The sequence below is a fragment of the Crassostrea angulata genome, chromosome 5, assembly GCF_025612915.1.
Source record: "Crassostrea angulata isolate pt1a10 chromosome 5, ASM2561291v2, whole genome shotgun sequence".
NCBI lineage: Eukaryota > Metazoa > Mollusca > Bivalvia > Ostreida > Ostreidae > Magallana > Magallana angulata.
In genome coordinates this window covers 5,528,536-5,554,461 of record NC_069115.1, presented here as the reverse complement: position 1 = coordinate 5,554,461, position 25,926 = coordinate 5,528,536, and the positions used below count along the sequence as shown (strand labels likewise).

Sequence of the window (25,926 nt, the reverse complement as noted above, 5' to 3'; positions counted from 1 at the left end):
CTAAGAAAAATTTCATAACAGAGGCAAAGCACACACGGGCCTTTGATTTTTTTTTGTGATTTAGATTCTGAAAAAAAATGTAGGATAATATGCCCTGAAGATGGAGGAGTGAGCATGTAACAAAGAAAACCTGGGCGTTAAAACCTGGTGTTCGGTATAACATACTACCCACACATACTTAGAAACAACAACAAATATAAACCATCATATATATGGGTATATCCCTCTAACTATTTTTAGAATCGGTAAGACAACAAAGTAGTGCCTTTAAGCTAAATAGTTCTTATACTTGCAGAGTGTATATACATTTATTTGGACATTTTAAATCAGCATGCTTGACACATGTCAGAAAAGAGGCTTGCAATTTTAAAAGCAAGTGCCAAATTTGAATTATCAGTTAAAGAAAAGAACTGAAAATGTTGATGTACACCCTATCCAAAAGTGTGAAATTCCCTACTTTTACTTTCATTTTCAGAGTTTTTCAATACAGACGCATTTTGCCAGAAAAAAGAATCTGACTTCACACCACGAAATTTTAACATGAAAAAGACTATTGGATGAGCTTTCATTCAAGAGGTCCCTCGTTGCGGAAAGAAAATTGAGGCCGGAGCTATGAACCCTAACGTTAACATTTCCGCCTATGGAAAATGCATTAGGCGGACTATACCCATATACATCTGATCATAGATTAAATTGATTATATCAGTTTCAATATTTACATAGTGTGAATGCAATGCTAGTTCTTTATCAAAAGAGGTAAACATTGATAAAAATACACATGTATAACCCCTCTACAAGGACACCTATACTACCAGTGTAATGTTCAATCTGCGTCAAAAAAGAGGAGTTGTTTAAGAGTTCAGATATGTTTGTGTTGTAAATGAATGCAAAGGCCACATGTTTTGGCATCCAGTTTTGTTGTTTTGTGTCCGATATCACTCCTAAATCTAACATCACTGATCACAGTTACTATGAACAACAAGTTTTGATCTTGACATGAAATCAATTATTTTGTTCGTGACCAAGAAAGGAAATACCCTCTAGACCAGCCATATTGAATTCAGGTATGTAGTTATATAAACTATAACATGTGTTCTAAATGGGATTTTAACTAATAATTTGAACGCAATGACTGTATATTATATAACGTGCTACATTTTCCTTATCAACGTCAAATATAAATCAGTTGTTAGGTTTCACTCAGGTGCCTAAGTTAATTTAACTAATGACGATATGTATACACAGACACAAGCTCTCTACTTCGTCACTCTAGTTTTATGATTAGATTTTAATGTCTTTTGTCGCTTATTTACATGTATAAACATTCGTTAAAGTTTCTATAAAATAAAAATAAACGCTTAGAATACAGTTACACGTGACACAATTCAGAAATTCCAAGAGATCGTCGTTCAATCAGTGATACTTGCGCATTAAATGGTAAACATATTTTTCATTTGAGTAGGAAGTTCACCATATTTATTCAATTCAATATATGATACAAAATTACAATAAGGCATTGTAAGGCTAATCAATTTATAGACAAATGACAAGACATAACTTGTTTATTACTTGCTTACGTAATATACAATCCAAAGTTCTTGCTTGTATACATACTCTCAAAAAGAATTACATGAAAGAAAGTGTAAAATAATCATACTGACTGTTGTCTTTCAGGAGCTTTTTTTATAGAAAAAAAATACCATGGACCCTCATCACAGTGCACAAGATGTATTACGGTGTAATTTATGTGAGACCCCGGGTCCATCTATGTCCTGTAAGATTTGTGGCACTCATCTGTGTATTACCTGTGTGGGTAAACATTTACTAGATGAATCAAAGGAACACAAAGTGTTGCCATTTGAAAAGAAAGAAGCGAGTACTAAATGTCAGAAACACTTACAGAAAATATGTGAATATCACTGTGAACAGTGCGACATTCCAATTTGTAAACTTTGCGTTTTCTCTGAGAAGCACCTCACTCACGATGTAGTAGACATTTTCGACAGCCTAGAAAGCAAAAAATTCGCCTTAAAGACAGATTTAAAAGAACTAGAAGAATATATTTATCCAAAATACCAAGAAATTAAATCTTATATCCCAGTTCAAAAAGACAAAATGCATAAGAACTCACAAAATTTGAAAACAGCAATCAACAGAAATGAAGAAATCTGGCGTAGAGAAATTGAAAATATTGTTAAGAAATTGAAGTCAGAAATCGATGAAATGGACTTAAAACATCTGACCGTCCTTAATAAATGGGAGCTTGAGATCAAAAGCACCATTTCAGAAATAATTCAAAGCATTGCTGATCTTAAAAAGCTGCTAGCTTCTACTGATATCAATCTTGTTTCTGCTTACAATTCAAAAAATGCAGAATTTACAAGACTGTCAGCTAAACTCAAGGTTTCTCTACCTAACTTCACCTCTAAAAATATTGACACAGAACGACTTTTCGATCAATTTGGTTCACTGTCGGCGTACTGCATTACAACAGAGGAACCCGAAAAATCAGGGTCTTCTTCACTTAAACCACTGCGTAGTGTTCCACAGATAATCACAAGCATAAACACACAATACAAAGGGCACTTGAAATGGTTAAACAGTATTTCCTGTTACAGTGATGAAGAAATCTTGACTTGTGGCGATAACAGTAAAATCATGAGTTTGTACAACCTGAAGGGGGAACTAATGAAGACTATACAGACCAAGTCAGAGAACACACCATACGATATAATGGCGATAAAGAATGGGGATTTAGTATATGCTGATTACAAAGACAGAACTGTGAATATAGTGAGAGATAGACAGGTTAGGGCAGTGATCAGGCTTCGGGGCTGGAAACCTCTGAATGTCTGTTGTACCTCTGCCGGTGACCTCCTGGTTGCTATGAACAGTGATGATTGTAGACAAACAAAAGTACTACGTTACAATGGCTCCACAATGAAACAAAGTATTCAATTTAATGATAGTGGGAAACCACTATTTTCAACTGAAGGAAACACAAAATACATCAGTGAGAACAGAAATTTAGATATTTGTGTGTCTGATTACGGAAAATGTGCAGTGGTTGTGATTAGTAGGTCCGGACAACTCCGTTTTACCTACACTGGTTTTCCACGTAAAACAAAGGTCCAATTAATTCCGTGCGGTATAACTACGGACAGCCAATGTAGGATCCTGATAGCAGATCTTAACAACGAATGTGTTCATATTCTAGATCAAGACGGAAACTTTCTCTCCTACATTGACAACTGTAACTTACGTGCTCCATGGGGCTTGTGCGTGGACACCAAAGACAACCTCTTTGTGGCAGAGAACCGTACAGGCATTGTAAAGAAAATCCGATATGTAGTGTAAATAAACAAATATGTTTGTATCAAGGCATGCTAAAAATAAGTTGGTTATATTCAAATTATAAATTCAAATTGCTTATATTAAAAATAGGCTTAATATTCACAAATAAATATTATCTTTTTTTCGGTACTGGCTGAAAAGTGAAAAGATCAAGTCTGCTAATGTTTTGTTTATTCTGTATATTAATGTTAGAGGAAGAAATTGACACTTGACACTTTTTATACAATTAAACGCTACGCGATTTTGGTTCCGATTGTCATACTTCCTGACGATATTTTCAAGTTACGAAAATCCCAGTGTTTTGCAAATTGCTAATCTAACTAAGATAAAGGACCGCGAGGCTCATACTCCTCCTATCATATGAAATCAACATTCATATCATTGTCAGAACATGTTGTTTGCTGATATCGACACTCGATGATTCACTGTCATAATTGTTGTTTTCTATTTCAACTAAATACATATTTCATGTTTTGCAATATAACCAACGTGTACTTGATCAAAGATGATTTTTAGGCAATGTAATATCAAAAATAAACTTCATTGTGCTATTGTAAACTAGGCTTTTTAACGCAATGATTTTTCAACATCGCTTTTATTAAACTTATAAAATAAACTCTTTGTCTTGTTATTCTAGGGGCTGATGGTATTGCTTATTTGTTTTTCGACATCAAAAAAATTCCTCCGATTATTTTCACGCTATAAGTATTTTCCAAAATGTGTACAGGTATTGTATAATTGTATTGCATAATTTTGTGTAATCAATTTGTATGGACGAGAACCCCCAAAAAAGGCCATTTTTCTATGTCACAATATTTCCATTACTTCTATATTAAATGTACTTGTTCTTATTGGAATGTATATATAACAATTTTTAACCGATAAAATGCTGAAATTGAAGTACGTCAAAGTCATGTCGCAATGAAGAGTCGCCATTTTTTATTACTTGTAAACAAACCACACCGTGTCAAAGTTATTAATGTACAAGTAACCTGATATTTAAGTTGAAAGTCCTGATATATTTGTTGGTATTAACTATTTAAGGAATATATTACTTAATTGGGTTAAGAGGTCAAACATCAAACGTATCTAACGTATATGCTTTTACTGCATCGGATAAGTTTTCATTTTTTTCGCGTTATACGTAGACAAGGCGATATAATTGTACTTTTTGCACCACTCATCCTTTTGTAGTCTTAAGCACAGATACCTTTGTACTCAATGACTACATAATTAGAGAGTTATTTACAGACAAAATACATGTATTATTTCAATGAAAAAATGACAATAACAAACCGTGAACCATCTCAAAAATACATTAAACGAAATAGATATTCAAAGCAGAGCATTTTTGACCGAGAGGGAACTATAGAGAGATTTAGCTTAGGTGTGTGCCTGGCTATAGCTTCTTTTTTTCTTATTGATACAATGAATAACAACAAACTAAAACTTTTCTGGAGAAATAAATGCCAACAAATTTCAAGAGGTTCCTTCTTATTTTTGGTAACTATTTTATTTCACCTTGCATCATGAATTAATTTCCTTTGTGTATTTAAATTTAACAATGCCAAACCGATATAAATTTAAACTGTGAAAAGAAATTTACATATTAACAAAGTAAAGTAAGGGACAATATTTTGTGGCGGAAAGTTTTTCAAAAAGAAAACGAACAATTTTCATAACTGAATAGTTTTAGAGTATTGTTACTTAGCTTGTTCATTTTCAGCGCAGATAAAACTTCCAGATAATATGTGTAATACGATATATCCATGCTGTTCTGAAAAACATATTTAAAATATTTTGATATTTCAGTGGATATATTTCGGCATATTTAGCATATATTTCATTAAAGTAAAGAAAGAATTAATTCTAATTTTTGCCTAAAATTATCTTATTTTATGTCATTTTCATTTTTTCCCCTTTTATAATGGACAATATATGTATTTCTATTTGTATGCAAAGTTTTGGATGTCATTACAAGTACCTTTTCATTCGCGTTATAATTTTATTACTCCAAACTTTTGTAACAATCTTTACCTTTGATGTTGTATTCATAATGTACAGGCATTTGAAGCCATCGGTAAAGCAAGGTTTTTTAAACTTTGACTCTGATATTACTTTTGTAGTCACTAAATGTGTTAAAATTAATACTGTATTGAAATCATAACCATTTAATAGTTCATACTATAAATAGTTGTTTGTTTTATTAAGATAATCAATTTCCATGCAAAAATTTAGCCATTATTTTAGGGAAGTTATTTCTTTTTGGGGACACATATTTAAAAAGAAAATGAATGAGCATTTTCGGCCCCCATCTTAAAATCAAAGTGATTTTCAGATAATTGAATTTACTAGTATTTCGTGTGCCAACCTGTTTTAAGTTTCATTTTTCTCAACACATGACATCCGGAATTCTAAGCTAACGGACTCTATGTCAATTTTACCTTTGAATATATACAATAAGATCTTTGTATTTGAAAATAAATGCGAATAAATTCTCTCATAATTAAGGTTTTACTTGGTAAGAGGAGTTTGAAAGGTATAAAAATGTCCGTATGAATAAGTTATAACCTGAGTATGTATACATGTACAATACATGGGATAAGGGATGCTTATATTACAAAAAATAATAATGAACAGCAAGTTTAAAAGATCACCGGAGTATGAACTTGGTTGATCACGTGATCGAATCATGTGAAGAACGAATGGCTTAACAAAAGATTTGATCAGGCACCAACAAGGTTCATATCTCGGTGAGCTTTTTGCCATTGGGTTTATTATTTATATTTACGGTTGTAATGTTTAAAATAATGTAACTGTCAAGGGATAAGCGCGTACGATTTTCATTGTGACGTCATTAAAATGTCAAACAGATTTGAACGTTTTCGCTTTGCTATAGGTTCATATAAGTAAGCATTTTTGCAATTGTAGATACTCATTGTTGTAGCGTTTTTTGAATAACTATCTCCATGAGCGGATAAAGAAGATGTGGGATTGGGAATATTTAAGCTTATTGAGTCTGCATACTAAAATTACTACAAAAAGGCATCAGACCCCATCCCCCCCCCCGCGCTGGAAAAGCAAAACCCACATGACGAGTAAAATTGTCTAGATCCGCGAAACATACGGCCAAATATAATATACTGAGATTTGGAACTACGGGTAGGTATATGACAACCAAAGATACAGTCATATGCTTCATTTGTCTTTTAAATCATTTACTTGAATAAAGCTCCCGTGTCTCTCTTCCCAAACATCTTATCAATTTCCAAAAACCCTGTAACAGGTAAACAAAGTTTATTTTTTTAAATGCGTACTTTTTTAAAGTGCGCTGTAAAAGTCGTATCCCCATTTTGAATATTAATTGACTTTGTAATAATACAGCATATCAATCCTTGAAACATGAAACCCAACGGTATCAATTACATGTCACATGCAGTTAAAATATATAAACCTTTTTTAACTTTCCTTGTAACAGAAGTTGAAAATGTACAGCCCGATAACGGTCTATGTTTTTGTAATCATTTCAACCTTTTTTACCCTGAGTTATTGCGTCGGTAAGTATCAACTCGAAGTTTAATTGTCAATTTTTATAGACATTGTTTTTTGATACTGATATTTTGTGAGTATAATACAAGAAGCTTCAAAAAACCTAAAACCGCTACCATTTTTTGAATTACAAATATGTTTATTTAACCAAGAGCGTTATTTTATAAATCAACTTTATTTTCTCCAAGAATTTTTTTTTTTTGTAAAAACTTATATTTGAACAAACAAATCCGGACATTTGCATATTTAATCGAAAAAGTATTGCCAAGCATTTTAGAAACTAATTAAAAAGTTTAACAGGCGTTTATTGGAATAAATTTTTTCTTATGATATGCATTCTTTTAAAACGACTTATTTTAGCTGTCTACCATTACGAGGAAAGAGGAGACGATTGACAATACTGGTAGTAATCAAATCAGTAGTTGTTTTAAGCCTAAGTCACAATTGGCCGTATGTGTTTTGTGTTCGTGCGCGTGCGTGTTTGCCAGTCGTGGCTCCCGTGGTGATAGTAGCGCTAAAATCGTGTTTAAGTGATAGAGAGGGCTACGTAAGACAAATGGACGTTTTACATGCGGGTCGTGGGTATCATGTACAATATTGCTTGGCGACGATTTGACACTCACAACATGCCTATAAAACCCCCACTTCCCTATGGCAATTATCGTTGAAGAGACGTATGTTTGCGTTGCGAATGACTTAAAACAATCGCGTCATAAGGCACTTGCAAGTCATTCGTATTGCCGTTGATCTTGCCTCACGACAATTGCTTGGACAATTAAAGAATTTTGCATTGTTTAAAAGATATTTTCTTTCTTTATACATGTACTGAAATATATCCATAATTAAGTAAGAAAATACTGACACGTCAAAGTAAGCCGAAGAAAAGAAAGTATATAAATTCTGATTTGTTGTATACATTGTCTAAACTGGGCGAAACAAATGAATAGAGTTTTCAAAACATATTTTCATAATTTATCGTTTGTATTTGATACCATGAAAGATAGAAAATGTCTCTAAAATCATGCACAAAAATTTGAATTCCAAAATTCTAAGATGTACCTGCGTGTCTTGCAAGATTTCTTTTTATAAAACCCGCACTTGGACCTACCGTAAGAGTACATACGACCAGGCTTTAAATCATACATTTTTCGATTTTTTAATACATGTCAATTGTTAAGTAGGCAAGTGCCTTTCGGTAATTGATAAACTAAAACTTTATCTGATTTATTGACGTCAACATATTGCATCACATGTCATTTTTTCTTTTAAATTATAAAAGTTGTTCTAACCCTAAGCAAATCTATAGTTATCTATAATTATCAAAAAAGGTATATGCAGAATTTTTCAGTGAAAACTCTGTTACATATAAAAGAATATACCTTTGATTCAAGTGATTTTCTTCATAGTAAAACGCAGTTAACATGTTGATAAGATAAAACAATAGTTTGGAGCCAAAAAGCGAATTGTTGTATAATATGTATCGGATATAAAGACAAATTTTAGCTTATTTTAGCTTATAATTTTAACAATACGCAATATAAGGCAACTTAATTCCCTTCAATATATAGGGCCAGCTTTTCACTTATTACAAAATAGTTATAATATACACCTTGAATATTTTGAAAAGTTGCTTTGGCCGATATCAGAAGTGTATGACTTGAAATATCGCCGCTAATACTTATTTGTTGTGAATAAGAAATTTATTCGTCTTAATTTGTTGGTGATAGAGACTTGTTGATTGTGGTAAGAATGAACAATTGCAACATTTATTTCATGAGATAAACTGGGGAATTTGAGCAGCATTACAAAGTGGACTGTTAACACATTCATAACATTTTATATACCAATGTTTCCAATAGTGATTCGCTTTTCAATACTTTGTTTTTGTACTTAATTAAGGGATGACTGCACCTAACGCCGTAATTTGGATCCTTTTGAAATCACCATTGTTACGTTTATTCTTCGCTTAATTTTATCTTGTAATTTTTTGATAGTTGGATCAAGTAAGAAATCTACGTGCAAATTACTGAAAGCTTTTCTGGTGAACTGCTTTTATAGAGGCATCAACAAATAAAATAATTTAGATTATTGTCTGTACATGTTATTTATAGTAGAAAATATCAAGTAGTTTTAATTATCATAATTTACCAATATATGACATGGTTGATTACTCATTTTTACAGATTTATAAATTTTAACAAAAGGTGATATATGAAGTTTATGATTTATTCTTAATTACATGCAAAATGATTTGTGGAATAATAAAAAAGTACGATACACTAAACCTAATTTTAAATACTGCGTAGATTTATTATGTAACGTATTGAACACACTTTTCAAAGAAGTATTCAAATGATATATCGTGTTTTCGTCCTGTTTACAACTCAAAGGCAATAAATAATCACAGAGGTCAGTATTTCAGCCTATATTCTTTTCCTCATGTCAAAGATCTTTTAAACATATGAATTTAAGTCTTCCCTGTTTTTACACTTTTTATCACTGCGCTTGTTGTTTTTGATTAAAGATCAGATAAAGATATTTAATCCTTGTAATTTTTCATTAATAGTGCAGCTTATTCTAAGTCAATATTTTGAATGTATGTTACTATATTTGACTTAAATTTGATTTGATAATGCACATTTGATTTAAATTCAACTAAGTCATTTTTAACTATTAAGTTACGAATAATAATTGTTCCTTTTGTGATAAAAATGTTAGCTTGCTGTCAGTAAAGAAATGATTACGATAATACAGGTATAATAATTTTTCTAAACAATACGCAATATAAGGCAACTGAATTCCCTTCAATATATAGGGCCAGCTTTTCACTTATTACAAAATAGTTATAATATACACCTTGAATATTTTGAAAAGTTGCTTTGGCCGATATCAGAAGTGTATGACTTGAAATATCGCCGCTAATACTTATTTGTTGTGAATAAGAAATTTATTCGTCTTAATTTGTTGGTGATAGAGACTTGTTGATTGTGGTAAGAATGAACAATTGCAACATTTATTTCATGAGATAAACTGGGGAATTTGAGCAGCATTACAAAGTGGACTGTTAACACATTCATAACATTTTATATACCAATGTTTCCAATAGTGATTCGCTTTTCAATACTTTGTTTTTGTACTTAATTAAGGGATGACTGCACCTAACGCCGTAATTTGGATCCTTTTGAAATCACCATTGTTACGTTTATTCTTCGCTTAATTTTATCTTGTAATCTTTTGATAGTTGGATCAAGTAAGAAATCTACGTGCAAAATACTGAAAGCTTTTCTGGTGAACTGCTTTTATAGAGGCATCAACAAATAAAATAATTTAGATTATTGTCTGTACATGTTATTTATAGTAGAAAATATCAAGTAGTTTTAATTATCATAATTTACCAATATATGACATGGTTGATAACTCATTTTTACAGATTTATAAATTTTAACAAAAGGTGATATATGAAGTTTATGATTTATTCTTAATTACATGCAAAATGATTTGTGGAATAATAAAAAAGTACGATACACTAAACCTAATTTTAAATACTGCGTAGATTTATTATGTAACGTATTGAACACACTTTTCAAAGAAGTAGTCAAATGATATATCGTGTTTTCGTCCTGTTTACAACTCAAAGGCAATAAATAATCACAGAGGTCAGTATTTCAGCCTATATTCTTTTCCTCATGTCAAAGATCTTTTAAACATATGAATTTAAGTCTTCCCTGTTTTTACACTTTTTATCACTGCGCTTGTTGTTTCTGATTAAAGATCAGATAAAGATATTTAATCCTTGTAATTTTTCATGAATAGTGCAGCTTATTCTAAGTCAATAATCTTTTAAACATATGAATTTAAGTCTTCCCTGTTTTTACACTTTTTATCACTGCGCTTGTTGTTTCTGATTAAAGATCAGATAAAGATATTTAATCCTTGTAATTTTTCATGAATAGTGCAGCTTATTCTAAGTCAATATTTTGAATGTATGTTACTATATTTGACTTAAATTTGATTTGATAATGCACATTTGATTTAAATTCAACTAAGTCATTTTTAACTATTAAGTTACGAATAATAATTGTTCCTTTTGTGAAATATTGAACCATCATGAAAAAGATTACGGCACTTATTACGCGTTTGTCCTAAACTTTTGATTTCTCAGCATATATAGAAAATGGAAACTTTTACAAGACAAATATCTCATTTACAGGTACTGATAAATGTTCATATTTAATTAATAAAAATGAATTAAATTAATTTACTTGCGTATTATACGACCTTTTTCTCAATAATCGAAATATTTTTAAATAATTCAAATGATGATTATAAAGCAGATACGAAAACGTCATTTATTGTCATCAATTTATGTTTTATACATTTAAAATGTTGTTCCAATTGTAAATAGTTCTAATTTTAAACAAAAAGGAATAATTATGTGCCATATAATTAAAACAAAACAACATCTACAGCATACTCCACTCAATTTTTAATAGCAATTGCCACTGCGTAGATTGTAACTTATTAAAAGCGTTGTACACTATTCAAGGAAATTGCTTTATAAAATCGTGTTTTCTTCCTTTTGGCAACCTTAATTCAACAATAAATTGGATGGAAAACAACTTTTCATGCCATTTTTAGCTTATGTTTTTCTAGTGTCAAAGGCCGTGTAAAATGATACATTTGAGTCTTCCTTATTTATACTGAAATTGTAGGTTCTGAGAAAAATAATTGCGCAAAATAATCTTACGACAGTTTTCGACCTTATTTTGTTTGATACATTTTGTCCCTGTGTTGAGTTCTGAAAAAGTGTATAAATAACTTTTTTTTACGTCACTATTTGAATTTTGTATTTTTATTTAATATTTTAAATTCAGTACTGTATTTTCCAATACTAAGTATATTAAGCTCTTAATTGACCTTCTCTTAAGATTAATTTCAGCAATTTGTAAGAAAAAATAAAAATAAATGTTTTTATATTTCTGCAAGAAAGAAGGTTTTGATGGGATTATTGCATCTTATATCTATAAACCTTTAAAAATTGTAAGAAAAAATATTATTTTATAAGTATAGTCTCACAGAAGTCTTAATTTTGGCCCCCACTAGGGCTTTACCCTAGGCCTATACCGACTTGGGCTTCAAGGCGGCTCGGCCCAGACCCCTGCCTAAAATTGGCAGCCCCTTTGACGATAGATACTGGGCTGCGTTTTACAAAAGAACATACGACCAATCTTTGATTTTGAATTGATCTTAAATAAACAAAATTTGTATAAGACCGTTTAATCACTACTATTTTGATTTCTATAATTGTATTTTATGGAACTAGATTGAAACACTAATAAGTCTGTTTTCATTTAGCATTCGTTAATTAGGTCAAAAATCATAGGTTCTTTTGTAAAACGCAGCCCTTTGATTTAAAGAAGTTTATAAAAGAGAATGTGTTTTTAGCTGCAAAATGAAGCACTTTTACAACAAAACTATTCTTTTATGAAAATTACAGCTTATATTGTTTGAATAAAAATAGGTATAATGCATTAGCTCTCCTTATTTAGATATACCCATTCGACTTGTGGGAGGGTCGACTAAATATGAAGGAAGATTAGAAGTGTATTACAACGGAGCATGGGGAACAGTTTGTGATGATACTTCAAATAAACAGCTGGCCGATGTAGTGTGTCGATCTTTGGGGCTACCTTGGTTAGTACTGGAATAATGTAAATGCTTAAAAAAAAGAAAGCAAAAGAAAAAAAATATAAATCTAAGTAACAAAGACACAAAGTTATCTGAGGGCTCGGTCAAATGAATGGTATTCAACTTGTTTTTATAAAGATATTCAAATATTTCATACTCATATTTTTTTTCAGGATTGAATCCAAACCTCATTGTTGTGCAAGATATGGCCAGGGGTCGGGTCCTATCTGGTTGGACGATGTAAACTGTTTGGGATCTGAGACACGAATAGAAGATTGTAACCATGGTGGGTGGGGGAATAATAATTGTGATCATGGAGAGGATATATCGATCAGCTGTATTCCAAGTAAAATGCCGTTTTAGTTACGATGTAAATGGTTCAGATATATGATCTTTAATAAAAAGAAATATGGTTTGATTTCGACGTACTGCAGGAATGGATCGATTCTTTAACCTATAATTATTTGTCAGAAATAAGAAAACTCAATAGTACATACATGCATCATATTGATTAAGATTGCTTATGCGAAGAAGTAAATTAATTTTGTCTCTCATCTTTATTAGAACAATTTTTGAAACACATTGTAATTCTTAACACATTGCACACAAAGCTGACATTTTCTTTTCGTTACAATATGTTGGGCATATGATGTCTACGATAATGCATGTCTACAACCGTGTAAATAATTAAAAAGTGGTTAAAACTATGTTAAATTTACTGAATTCACAAAAGCTATATAAATTCTCAAATACGTGGACATTTTTATGGAGCTGTAACTAAAGATGAATACGAATTGCAGCTGCCTACTCCCTATTTCAGATATCCCTGTTCGACTTGTTGGAGGATCGTCTGAATATGAAGGTAGATTGGAAGTTTACTACAACGGAGCATGGGGAACAGTTTGTGATGATACTTGGAATAAACAACTAGCTGATGTGGTGTGTCGATCTTTGGGGCTACCTTGGTAAAAAACATCGCTTAGTAGTTTTAAGACATTAACTAGTCTATGTAAGATTATAAAGGTCTGGCCAAGCATAGTAACAAATATTCTTTATTTTTCAAATTGGTTGTTTGGGGGTAACCTTTGCCATGGTGACCGAGGTTTGAAATATAGCAGATTTTCCCACTGAGGTCATATAATAAGGTTTTGCCACTAATCTTTATTATCAAAGACTTCAAACAACCTTTGTCATATTGTCATTTTTTTTCATAGAGAAACTAATAAGTATACAATATTACAATGAAAATTGTTACTTTCGCAATTATTTTTTGTTGGTGCTTGTGAAAATGTTATGAATTGTCAGCTTTGTTATGCAACATATAGTGTACCGATTTTTTGCAAACGATTTCTTACAAATGGCTCAGTCGATTTCTTGAATTTTTTTTTTGAGTATATGTGTTGCTTTTTTAAATGCGTAATGTATTTATATATATTTATATTCATTTCGATTAAGAAGGAATTGAATAGTAGTTCTACTGTTTTCCCCCCTTTTTAAGGACTGAGTCAAAAGCTTATTGCTGTGCTCATTTTGGTGAGGGATATGGTTCTGTTTGGATGGACGATGTTACTTGCGTGGGATCTGAGACAAGAATTGAGGATTGTAACCACAATGGCTGGGGGGTTCACAACTGTGGTCATGGCGAGGATGTATCTATAAGCTGTATTCCGAGTAAGAATATTTTGCTCTTAATATGTTGTTTGTTGGAAACACCAAGCACAGAAGGTTTGCGCTAAGAATCATGCTATAGAACAAAACGATTTAGTGTGGAATTTACTTTTTGAAGAACGAATTCTTGTTTGTTAGAAATAGAAATAACAGATATCAAAATCATATTATATTGAGAAAAATATATTATTTGTTTATCTATATTTTTATTTATCTAAACATCTTGTTTATGGATAAAATTGAAATGCTATTCAGAGAAATGTTTTGTGTTTGATAATGGTCCTTTTTCTGTAGTTATATTTTTTATTCTTATTTTAACATATATGAAAAAAATTGAAACAAACGTTATTTCATTCTTAATATAGAGCCTATATTGCATGTTTTTAAAGGAAAACCCTGACTTGTAATGTCTTTCTGCTAATGATCAGTATTATGGTTTCCGTTTACAGTATCTTATAACTTTTTAAAACACATCAAACTGGAATAAGAATTAACGGTGTGAAAAAGGTATAACAAGTTCAGCTCAGTGTGTGTGTGTGTGTGTGTGTGTGTGTGTGTGTGTGTGTGTGTGTGTGTGTAAAAACAGAAAAATTCATCAAATGTAAGAAAACATTTTTGTTTAGAAATGCCTATTCGACTTGTTGGAGGATCAACAAAATATGAAGGTAGATTAGAAATTTACTATAACAAAACTTGGGGGACTGTTTGTGATGATGCTTCCAATAAACAGCTGGCCGATGTGGTGTGTCGATCTTTGGGGCTACCTTGGTAAGATTATTAACATATATACGAAAATTTGAAATTTTTCATTGCTGGTCTTTTTACGTGGACATTAAACACCAGAAAGTTAAAAAAAAAAATTGAAGATCATTTAAAGACACAGAGTCATTTATTTCTAATTAATAATTGAACTTAGATTTAATTTGTTTTTTACATCAATGTGTTGACTCATTTTCTTTTTTAATTCTTCTTTAATATGATATTAAAACGTTCATTCATAGTTTTTCTTTTACTTTTCAGGATTGCCTCAGAAGTCCATTGCTGTGCTCAGTTTGGTCATGGATCAGGTCCTATCTGGATGGACAATGTCAATTGTATGGGATCTGAGACAAGAATTGAAGATTGTAACCATGGCGGATGGGGATCTCACAACTGTGGTCATGGAGAGGATGTTTCAATCAGCTGTATTCCCCGTAATTAGCTTTTGCGTTTTATATTTTGGAAATGTGAATTAAAAGAATCCAATTTTCATATTGTGAAATAGATGACCAGAATTTTTAATAGTATAATGTATGCATTGGTTGTTTTAAAGCATATTCGTAGGGGGAAATAAACAATAATTTATTCATTAATTATAGAATGTAATCAACTTTTTACATAAAGTTTTTATTATGAAAAAAATGCCATTTCTATCATTGTATGTATAAAGCTTAAAAGATGTGTACACTTTGTTTATTTAAATTATTAATATAACGTCTATACATTTGGTTCCATCTTGATAGTTTTTAATATCTTTAATTGATAAAATAATGTTTAAGTCTGTCAAGTACCTCGAATTTTGTTGAATTTTATGTGAGTAAATCTGCTGGTAATATTTCTGCATGTACGTTATCATTTCATAATATACACACCTGTCATAGAAAAATAAATATGACATTTTTAAAATATAAATGCGACATTTGTATAAAAGAAATAAGATCCAACATATGAAAAAGAATATATGTAGGTATACCTGTACGACTTGTGGGAGGATCGACTAAATATGAAGGTAGATTAGAAGTGTACTACAACGAAACATGGGGGACAGTGTGTGATGATACTTTAGGTAAAGAGCTTGCCAGAGTTGTGTGCCGATCTATGGGACTACCTTGGTGAGTTTTTCTCAAAAAAAGCTTCGGATTCTTTAAATTCTTTAATTGTAAGATTAAATATTTCATCAGATTTAAAATTCAAAAAAAGTATTAAAAAAAGATTCAAGTATTATCTAACCGCATATATATTATCTAAAAAAAAAATGTTGGAAATAAAATATCTAATTAAATTTTAATTGTTTAAAACTGTTAACCTTGCAGGGCGGTCTCTGAAGCCCATTGCTGCGCCAAATATGGTCATGGGTCAGGTCCAATCTGGATTGACGACGTTAAGTGTTCGGGATCCGAGACAAGAATTGAAGATTGTAACCACAGTGGGTGGGGGACTCATAACTGTGATCATGGAGAAGATTTATCAATCAGCTGCATTCCTCGTAAGAAGTGTTTTCTTGTATGGAATAATAAGTAGTATGGATGATATTTGTTAAAATAATTGACATTTACCTGATATCACAAAAATGTTATATTTATATATTAAAAGTTTTAACTGAAATATATTTGTTAGTTTTTCATTTGTGTTTTAGCTTATTGGTGCAATAAAAATTTGCAACATAAGAAACCGTTTTTTTTATCGCTAAATGAAATATATATCCTCGCTTAAATACTGTTTTAACGATGATGAATTCTTATGTTGTAATGTCAATTTTACCTGGCATCATTCTTGACTTTTAATAAATTTAAGTCGTAGAACATTGATGACATTTCGCAAAATATAGATTTTGTTTTTATTAAAACACCTGATGCATTTACATGCAACTATAACACTCATTTGAAATATGAACTAAATTATTCAGAATTGCCTGTTCGGCTTGTGGGAGGATCGACTAAATATGAAGGTAGATTAGAAGTGTACTACAACGAAACATGGGGGACAGTGTGTGATGATACTTTGAATAAGCAACTAGCCGATGTGGTGTGTCGATCTCTAGGGCTTACTTGGTGAGGTTTACTGACATGTAGCAGTAGATCTGATTATCAAAAAATGTTTTTAACAGAACAAAGAATAAATTAAAGTAGGCATGCTTTCTCTTTCAGACATATCAAGTACTTGGTTAACAATATGTACTAATATTATGTAAATACAACACATATATAACATAATATAACAAAAATGCACAAATTTATTTAAAATTCTAAACCCTTTTTTGGAAATTTCAGGATTTCCTCAGAAGCCCATTGCTGTGCTCGATTCGGCCAGGGGTCAGGACCTACTTGGATGGATGACGTTAACTGTTTAGGATCTGAGACAAGAATTGAAGACTGTATCCACAGAGGCTGGGGAACTGAAGATTGTAGTCATGCAGAGGATATTTCTATCAGTTGTATACCTAGTATGTAGTCATTATTAATTGTATTTATGACGAAGATTTATCGCATCTAATTGCTTATAGACATATAATGTAGGACTCTAAATTGCGATGGGACTCTAAAGTCTGATGGTAACGCCAAACTCCGATAGTCTGGGCCAAACCCCGAGAGTCTGAGAGTTCGCGTGCAATATAAAAGTACCACAGTTTTAATTAGACCCAAGAAGCACCAATATTGTTTCGCTATGCATATGGTCTGTCTGTATACGTAACAAATATCTATAATAGGCCTATTAAAATAAAGTATATTCAAATTGAATTGAGATTATAGAGACAAAAACTCAGCCAATATTTACAACTATTTTGACTATTAAACATCCCCTACCGCGATTTCTTGATTCGTTTATTAAATACCCATTTTACTAATTTAACTAATTTAAAACACATTTTAAAAGCGCAACAGGTGTTCGAACCCAATGGGCACATTTTCTCTTCCTTCCCGCTTCAATTCATACGACAAATTTTCTGCCTTTTATATACATTTGTTCGCACTTCAATTCAAATGCTACGGACGAAGTCTGTTAGACTCATTTTGTTCACTTTCTTCACATATCCATCCATCGTCAATAAAGCCTGTTGCTGCGAATTTCATCTCTTAGAACGTATATAGGATTGAAAAGCTATAGACTTCCATTATCCCTTAGCTTTAAGTTTCTGCTCTGGTGCCCCAAGCATTTATAAATATGTGGCTGTGCTTATTCTAAAGGAATGGGATCTAAATGTTGTAAGATCAATCCTAAAAAATGTTAAATTGATTTTCAAAATGCATGTACTACGTACACTATAATGTTGTCATGATGTGACGTCAGAGACGTTGTTATTCCATCACATCTGACTAAGACATCCGTATTGGCAACATCCGATAGGATAGCTGTATTGTTATTTTGTCTGAATATAAATGTCCTGCAATTAACATTGATTGTTGAAAGATTTAATTTTTTAACGTAATGCAGTTTATCCTCTTGAGATCTGTTATGAAATTCTGCTATTTATTAATAATAAATCTGTTTTTAATAATAGACAAGCATATTACATGCATCCGTGTTAAAAACAAAGACAAAGGACTGGCCAAAATGCATCTTACAAAACTCAGTAAGCTAAACATTGAAACTCAAACCATGACGTAAATTGACTTTTATTTTTTTTAAGGTATACCTGTTCGACTTGTTGGAGGATCGACTAAATATGAAGGTAGATTAGAGGTGTACTACAACGAAACATGGGGGACAGTGTGTGATGATACTTCGAATAAACAGCTAGCCGATGTGGTGTGTCGATCTCTAGGATTACCTTGGTAGGGTTTCTTGACCAGTAGATTTTTAATTTCTCATTGTTAAACTGTTCAAATCTAAGAAAAACTGACAAAGGTTAAACTTGAAAATTTGCTTTTATTTAAATGTAAAGATATTACATCATGTTTTCTTTTGGGAGTTAAAGCTTTAATTAAATTGACAAGTGTATTTTAGGATTGCATCAGAAGCCAATTGCTGTGCTAAATTCGGTCAGGGATCAGGTGTTATCTGGATGGACAATGTAAACTGTTTGGGGTCTGAGACAAGGATTGAGGATTGTACTCATGGTGGATGGGGATCTCACAACTGTGGTCATGGAGAGGATATATCTATCAGCTGTATTCCGAGTAAGAAACCTTCGTCTTGTAAAAGTCGTTTCTTCCTGTTATATTTTTGCTTACATGAACATAAATATTTTCGGTATTTAAAAAAAATATTTTACAACCGGGGGGGGGGGGGGGGGGTCTATGAAAAGATGCATCTTTTTAAAAAATGTCTATTTTCTGACTTATATTAATATTGCAGTATTTCCATCGAATGCCACAAAAGTTGCAACGAATGTTCATGTTCATACGTGAATTCAAAAAAAAAAAAATCAATGAGTAAATATGTTTTGCATCACATTCTGTTTAATATTAAAATCAAAATCTGTAAATATAAGTATTCATTTTTTTTGTATTTTCATAAAACTTTTATAAAATAAGACTGATGTTATAAATGTTAATTCTAATGTTTATTCTATTTTTAATTTAATAGAATAAAAGTGCTATTGAATCAATGAAATATTTAGGAATTCAAATGCAAGAAAAAATGTTGTTCATATGAAAATATATCTCTAGCAATGCGGAAAAGATGCTGCAAATATATATTACACATTGCAGAAAACATTTTATCAAAGATATAATACAGAACCAAAATAAATTATGGGAATCACCCAATAAAACAATATCTTCACAGTATTTTATTAAAAGTTTTATTTGGCGATGATTGGCTGCTTATAAAGGTGGAAGCCAGGCATCATTTCTTGTTTTATAGGGCATCCCTATTAAAAAAAAGCAAAATATTGAGCCCGAGAAACATATGCTTAACTACTTGTTTATCTATAAATTTTATATATGAAAGTGCAAATAACTTTAAATTGATCTTGCTAACATAAACACTACTGGTAAGTCAGAATGCGCCACGAGATTATGGACAGCATGGACTCCTCCACCAGTAGAGCTATACTTATGAACGAGGGCAATAGGTTTAGATTTTATACCACTAAGGTATAACAAATTAGAAACTGAGATCAATTGTGAGGACAAGGAAGATTAATACCTAAGGGCATAAATGTATAAAGAATACTTGTTTTAGGGGTGAATTAGTGCCTCAAGGCCTTCATTGAAATGATACATAATGAAGTAATGCTGTTCACTTATACTTTTATATGGTCTGTACATTGACACAGTAAAAACACAATTTTTTCAAGTAAACATTACTTATATCAAATGGACTAGATGAAATAAAAACAACAGGAAGTCACCATCAAGTGTGGCTTACTTTGACCCATTTTTGATAGCACAGCCATTGTACCTCTACCCTAACCTAAGCGATGCAATCACAGTGTGGTCGGACATGAATGTGTGCAGTGCTTGTTGAAAGCGGTAAAAAATCATTGTCCAGATCAGAAAGTCGTACCTTGTCTGCAGCAAACTAACCAGGGATATCGATATGCAGCTTTGGATATCTTAGTTATATTTCATTCGACCTTTTTGGTGCAGATGCAACAACCCTATTTGTTTGCTCCCTAACCTCTTCCAGAGCATCGGGCCTCTTTATACCCTACATTAAGCCCTGGACCTAATTAAGGACCAAACTATAGTGGTGGATGACAACAGTCTAGATTTTTTTTCCAAGGCTGCTTATTCTTTTTGAGAAATTTTGATTATATTGAAGCGCAGCTCAATTGATTTAGCCCCATATTAAATGCTGATAATATTGCCCCCACAATACTTACGTACAACCAAAATCTGAGGTGGATCTTCCACTTCAAGCAATATTTTAATCTTAAAGTAAAGTTGCTCCACCTCATGCCCCTCTGTATTCATTGGAGAATATGGATGCCTTGTGTGTTCTCAGCTATGTTAAGGGCGTCCTTAAAAAAAGGCAATAGTTATTACATAAAATGTTAGCCTTTGAATGAATAATCTTGATATTCAGTTCTAAAACATTGTTACACAAAGTTATATTTTATCGATATTTAAATTAGATAAATCGTTATCGCACGGGCAAATTTTGAGTCTCCTGTCTCGTGATACTGCTAAAAATAGATGAATCAGGAATAATACGAAAAAAAATGCAAAATGCAAGGGCTTAAGGTGGATCTCTACACCAAATAAGTGTAGGAGATTTTTGTTGCATGCATTTGTTACCAATACTAGGCACAGTATTGAACAATAATATACCTCAAAATACAATACACTATTTTCTAGAGAATTTTTAAAATATCAGTCTGGTTCCAGATAACCCCTTATTAATCAAATTTTTAAACATTCCTGTTTTAAAATTATTATGAAAGTGAAATGTTATTAAGTTTAGAAATGAAAAACAAAAAAATCATGAATGAAGTTTGTATGATTTTTATTAGAATCCACATAAATATGAAACTAAAATATAAAAAAATTCTTTTAAGGCAAACTGCTGCACAAAATCCCACAAAAACCTGAAAATATAAACAATATTCGTTGGTGAATGGGATGAAGAAAAGAAATTGAATGAAATTGAAAAATTAAAAGGAAATACTTAATTATTGCCAAAATCTTGGTATGAAAGATCCTGTTTAAGAGTTGTCTTTCTTTATTTTACATGGTCTCAAATATCTTGGGATCAATTTTTTAATTAATAAAAATCACGAAGAAAAATCAAAAAAGGAACAAGTTTATGCTAAATATGTAGATATAAGATAAGTAGTGCTTATGATAATGTTTGAAGCTGAAAAATCATATTATTGATGAATGCATTATATATATTTAACTCTTCAGAACAAAATATTAGTAGTTAATACATTAGTTTGATGTCAAAGTTTCAGTGAAAGTCTTTTACTGCAAATGTTTTTTTTTTAATTTGGGAAGTTAGGATCAATTCAAGAGATCGTACTACGGTACTTTCGTTTTAAATTCATCATACATATATAGTTTAAATGAAAATTTGACATCTGCTTACCTATATCGATAATCCGCCACATATGTATGATCGTCTGTTGCAGATGACATGACAAAAATGTGTTGCCAATAGCAGCAGAGCAGGGAAACGGTATATTATTTAGATTCCACGTTTTCCGTACAAAACAGCTGATAATCAATGTTAGTTAAAAGCTTTAAACAGGAAGAAAATTGACATATTTTCTAAGCGTTTTGGTGATTTCATTCCTATCTCACCTCCTTAGTTAGAAGAGTTCAATTAAACGGTGTATAGCTATTTTGTACCACGACATAATGTTATCAATCCGGAACACAATGGCGTTTCGAACGGAAGTCAGACATGTTTTGACGATGTAGCCTTCCACCTTAACATGAACAAATATAATTATTTCTGTTTCTAACTTGTAAAATGAACATCAACATTTTCGAAAAATGCCGGGAGCTTGAAATATTCAAGTAAAAAACAATTATTAAATTCAACGTAAACAGTATATGAACGGAAATATGCAAGGAATTCACATAATTAACGCTAATTTTATGAAAAGCGTAGCGAATTCATACAGCTCCCAGAACTTTTTGATATAATAAGGATATAATGGTAAGACATGTAAATTTTCAATATATTCGATCAAGAGTATTCCTAAGCACTACTGCATTTTTATCTGGCCTGTTTCACTTTCGGCGCCAATTGCGTGAAATTCAAACGCAACCCTGACTGAGATCATGATTTTAATTTTCAATCATACAATAATTAAATGCTGCGAATTTCAATAACATAATGTTAAAATGTTGATTCTGTTCACACCAGTCATCATTACCAAATTGTTGAAATTGGAAAAATTAATTCATCTTTTGCCGTTATGTAAAAAGGGGGGGGGGGGTTAACATGGCTAAGTGTTGAGTTTGTAATTTAAACATTTATGTTTCATAATGGTTTATGTTATTTTGCTGGTGAATAAATAAAAATCATTTTTTGATATATGATCAGGTTTACTTGTGATTATAATTAATATTTTTGTAATAAATTAAGAAAGCAAGAAAAACCAATATTTTTCAATATTTATTTTTAATATTATAATAATCAACTTGACAAATACTATAGAAATTGCTTTCCTGTGACAAACTGTTCAACAAGACTAGTGTTTTCTGATTTTCAGTATTATTCAGCCATGGTGTGGAATTTATGGAAATTGACTATTCTTCTTGCACAGTACACGTTCATTTTTTCTGTCTTTATGATTGAGGGAGTGTAGTTGGTAAGAAAACCAATGCCTGAAATAATGAATATTTATCAATTTCAAATTTACATGTATTTTCAATAAGTATCAATGAAAAATATTTTGAAAGGTAAAATTATATAATAATAATCTAATAAAAAAACCCCAGAAAACAACCAAATATATATGAAGTAAGTGAGCGAAACAAATATTTACAGAGAACCTACTTTTTATCAACACCCCCGAAAGTGTCTCCAGTGGACCATTTACTGCTTAAATAACCCTGAAAATGAATGACATGTCATAATTAGCAAACTTTTGTGCTAATTAATTATTACATGAAAATAGAAAATTACCCAATAGTTGTGCATACTAAGGACAGTTTTAATTTCATTAATATCATAAAAAGGCAGAATCAAATGTTTATTCTTTAAAATGTGTGGAAATTCTGTTTAAACAACACTTTAATTTTGTCTATTCATACATGTGATCTTCATAAAATAAGGCTACGAGGGTCAATCAAAAAATACGAAGACTTTTGTCATAGCTATGCTACTTAACGTCATATCATTACTAAATTTGGTAGACATAATTTAGCAATAGTTTCAAACAATTTGCAAGAAAAAAAGTTGATAAATTCCTTCATATCTAAGAATTATTTAGAATCTAATCCTGATAAAATGAGGTCACGGCGCACGGTCAAAGTTTGTGTTATGTCAACAATAAGCCATATAATGTTGAAAGTAATATCTCTTTAAATTGGGCTAAAAACCAAATAATACTGAAACCTCAAATCAGGTATAGTCATGGTATTCTATGTACCAAATATTGACGGGATATATTGTTTTGTCGAACAGATATTAGTAACTAAAGACAGATAGTCCTCTTTAGAATTGACTAAAAACATCGACGACGTCGGACGTCATGGCGCAACGAGAAGTACAAACAAAATGGATTTAACTCAGGAAAAAGCCGATACAAGCTGTGAAAATGCTCAATGGTGCAAAAAATAAGTCAACAATTATTTGCAAGTTTGTGTTTAACTGTAATAAAATTTGTGGGGATGATGGTAATTGTATTTTGAATATAAAACAGTCCGAAAGAGAGTAGAATATCTGTAAATATTTGGTCAAAAAATAAGTAACGTAAACCGACGTTCAGGGTTATCCCTACTGCAAACTAAGAGATACACGGTTATGAAATGAAAACTTTGAAGAACTAACTTGCGATTCTCGAACAAATGTGTGCAAATAAGATGTTAAGTGGTTCAGTGCCATTTTAAATTGTAAGGAGAAAGGCACAAGAGACTAAGCATGATATAAAGATGGGGTATATCTATAAACTGTGCGTGTTTAATTTTGACGTCATGTTTTGAATGTTACCGTGCGCCGTGGTGACAAAACATGTTGTTTTTAAAAAGGGGTAACAAAAATACCGTCTCATCAAATGGACTAAAACTTCGCATATCAATAACATAAGTGTTGGTGCACAGATTAATCTGTTAAGTATGACTTTCATGTGAAATATATGATAGACAGCCACATTGTCTTCGTATTTTTCGATTTACCCTCGTACATGAAATAACAAATTTCGATTTACACAAACAAAAATTCAGTCTTGTTTTTATATTCAATCCAGATCCTCATATGAATCTTTGTAGTGCTAGCACATACAGTGTTTGGACTTTCCATTGTTTACATTTTCTTTGAACATGGAGGAAATGCGTGCTATAATATATACGTGATATGAGACCAGTAAAAAGCTACCATGAGCCTCAATACTCTTTATGATCAAAATTAGCGAAACGCAGAAAATTTACTTTGCCTGATCGAGTCACCAAACTGATGTTTAAACACAATATACATGAAAAAACAAATGTAAAAAAGTGAGAAAAAAATCGAAGCCGAGGAATTTCGCTTCGTTTCTGTTATAATATAAAATAATATAAAACAATATCTAAAGAAAGTACGTATAAATCCTACCTTGTCCAGTTGAATCATATGCCGGTTTCCGTTCACGATAGTTGGAGTTAAATTTCCAGATATATCACTGAAGTCCACATATTTATTCTGATCACGGCTGTAAGCGCCAATGAGACGTAGTCAACCTCGACACGTCATCAGACGACTCAGGAATTTCAGGATTCGTTTTATATAAAGAATAGTTGATGTTTTTTTTTCAGTACACCTTTCTTGAAACAAACTAACCGAATAATTAATCATATTCGTTTTGGTAGATATTTGTGAATAACCGAAATACCCATACCTCGTAAAATCTAATGAATAAGGGGTGGGGCTTATGTAAATTTGTCTAGATCACACGTGGTAGAATTCTGATACCTTCCTTAACATAGCTGAGTATCATGCTGAAGACCGGCGCCAAGGCAAGATTTTCTTGCATGATAAAAAGCATATTTTATTAAGGAATAAGGAATCACTCTTTGAGTATTATGAGGTGATAATTTCGGTCGAGGCGTTGTCAAATCCAATAAAGCCCGAAGGGCTTTATGATAGATTTGACCACGCTTGAAGTAAAATGATTTTGCGTGTTTGTAATATACGTAACAGCTTGAACTTTAACTTCTCAACTTTGTCCAAGAGGATTTTTATAGTCATACTGGATGTGTTAATTTCTGAGGCAATGTACACCATGTTTATTATTGATAGCTTGCATAGCTTCCCGCTGCAAACAGTCCAAAAGTTTAAGGTTTTTAGCTCACCTGAGCTGAAAGCTCAAGT

The 25,926-nt window shown here is 31.6% G+C and overlaps 2 protein-coding genes and 1 long non-coding RNA gene across 3 annotated transcripts in view; 2 read left to right on the top strand and 1 right to left on the bottom strand.

Moving 5' to 3' along the window:
• Positions 1–735: 735 nt before the first annotated feature.
• Positions 736–4,136, top strand: LOC128182821 (uncharacterized). Its single transcript, XM_052851573.1, has 2 exons — positions 736–1,064; positions 1,675–4,136. The coding sequence occupies exon 2, from the start codon at positions 1,702–1,704 to the stop codon at positions 3,355–3,357; it is 1,656 nt and encodes a 551-aa protein (XP_052707533.1). The 5' UTR covers positions 736–1,064; positions 1,675–1,701; the 3' UTR covers positions 3,358–4,136.
• A 9,289-nt stretch (positions 4,137–13,425) lies between these two features.
• Positions 13,426–25,926, top strand: part of LOC128183045 (deleted in malignant brain tumors 1 protein-like) — an 84,741-nt gene continuing 72,240 nt past the window's right edge. The window contains exons 1-10 of the mRNA XM_052851865.1: positions 13,426–13,556; positions 14,090–14,262; positions 14,883–15,027; positions 15,280–15,452; positions 15,986–16,130; positions 16,332–16,504; positions 16,925–17,069; positions 17,289–17,461; positions 18,647–18,791; positions 18,964–19,136. Of these exons, the coding sequence (XP_052707825.1) occupies positions 14,148–14,262; positions 14,883–15,027; positions 15,280–15,452; positions 15,986–16,130; positions 16,332–16,504; positions 16,925–17,069; positions 17,289–17,461; positions 18,647–18,791; positions 18,964–19,136 (1,387 nt within the window). The 5' untranslated portion in view covers positions 13,426–13,556; positions 14,090–14,147. The remainder of the gene's footprint in view (positions 13,557–14,089; positions 14,263–14,882; positions 15,028–15,279; positions 15,453–15,985; positions 16,131–16,331; positions 16,505–16,924; positions 17,070–17,288; positions 17,462–18,646; positions 18,792–18,963; positions 19,137–25,926) is intronic.
• On the bottom strand, positions 23,123–25,480 carry LOC128183060 (uncharacterized). The gene is made up of 3 exons (XR_008243524.1): positions 25,171–25,480; positions 23,416–23,471; positions 23,123–23,243 (listed from the first exon to the last, which is right to left on the bottom strand). It is a non-coding gene; the product is annotated as an uncharacterized LOC128183060 (long non-coding RNA).

What these genes read in the sequence shown, in the direction of transcription:
- LOC128182821 (XM_052851573.1), top strand. Translation starts at nt 1,702, where the DNA reads ATGGACCCTCATCACAGTGCACAAGATGTATTACGGTGTAATTTATGT.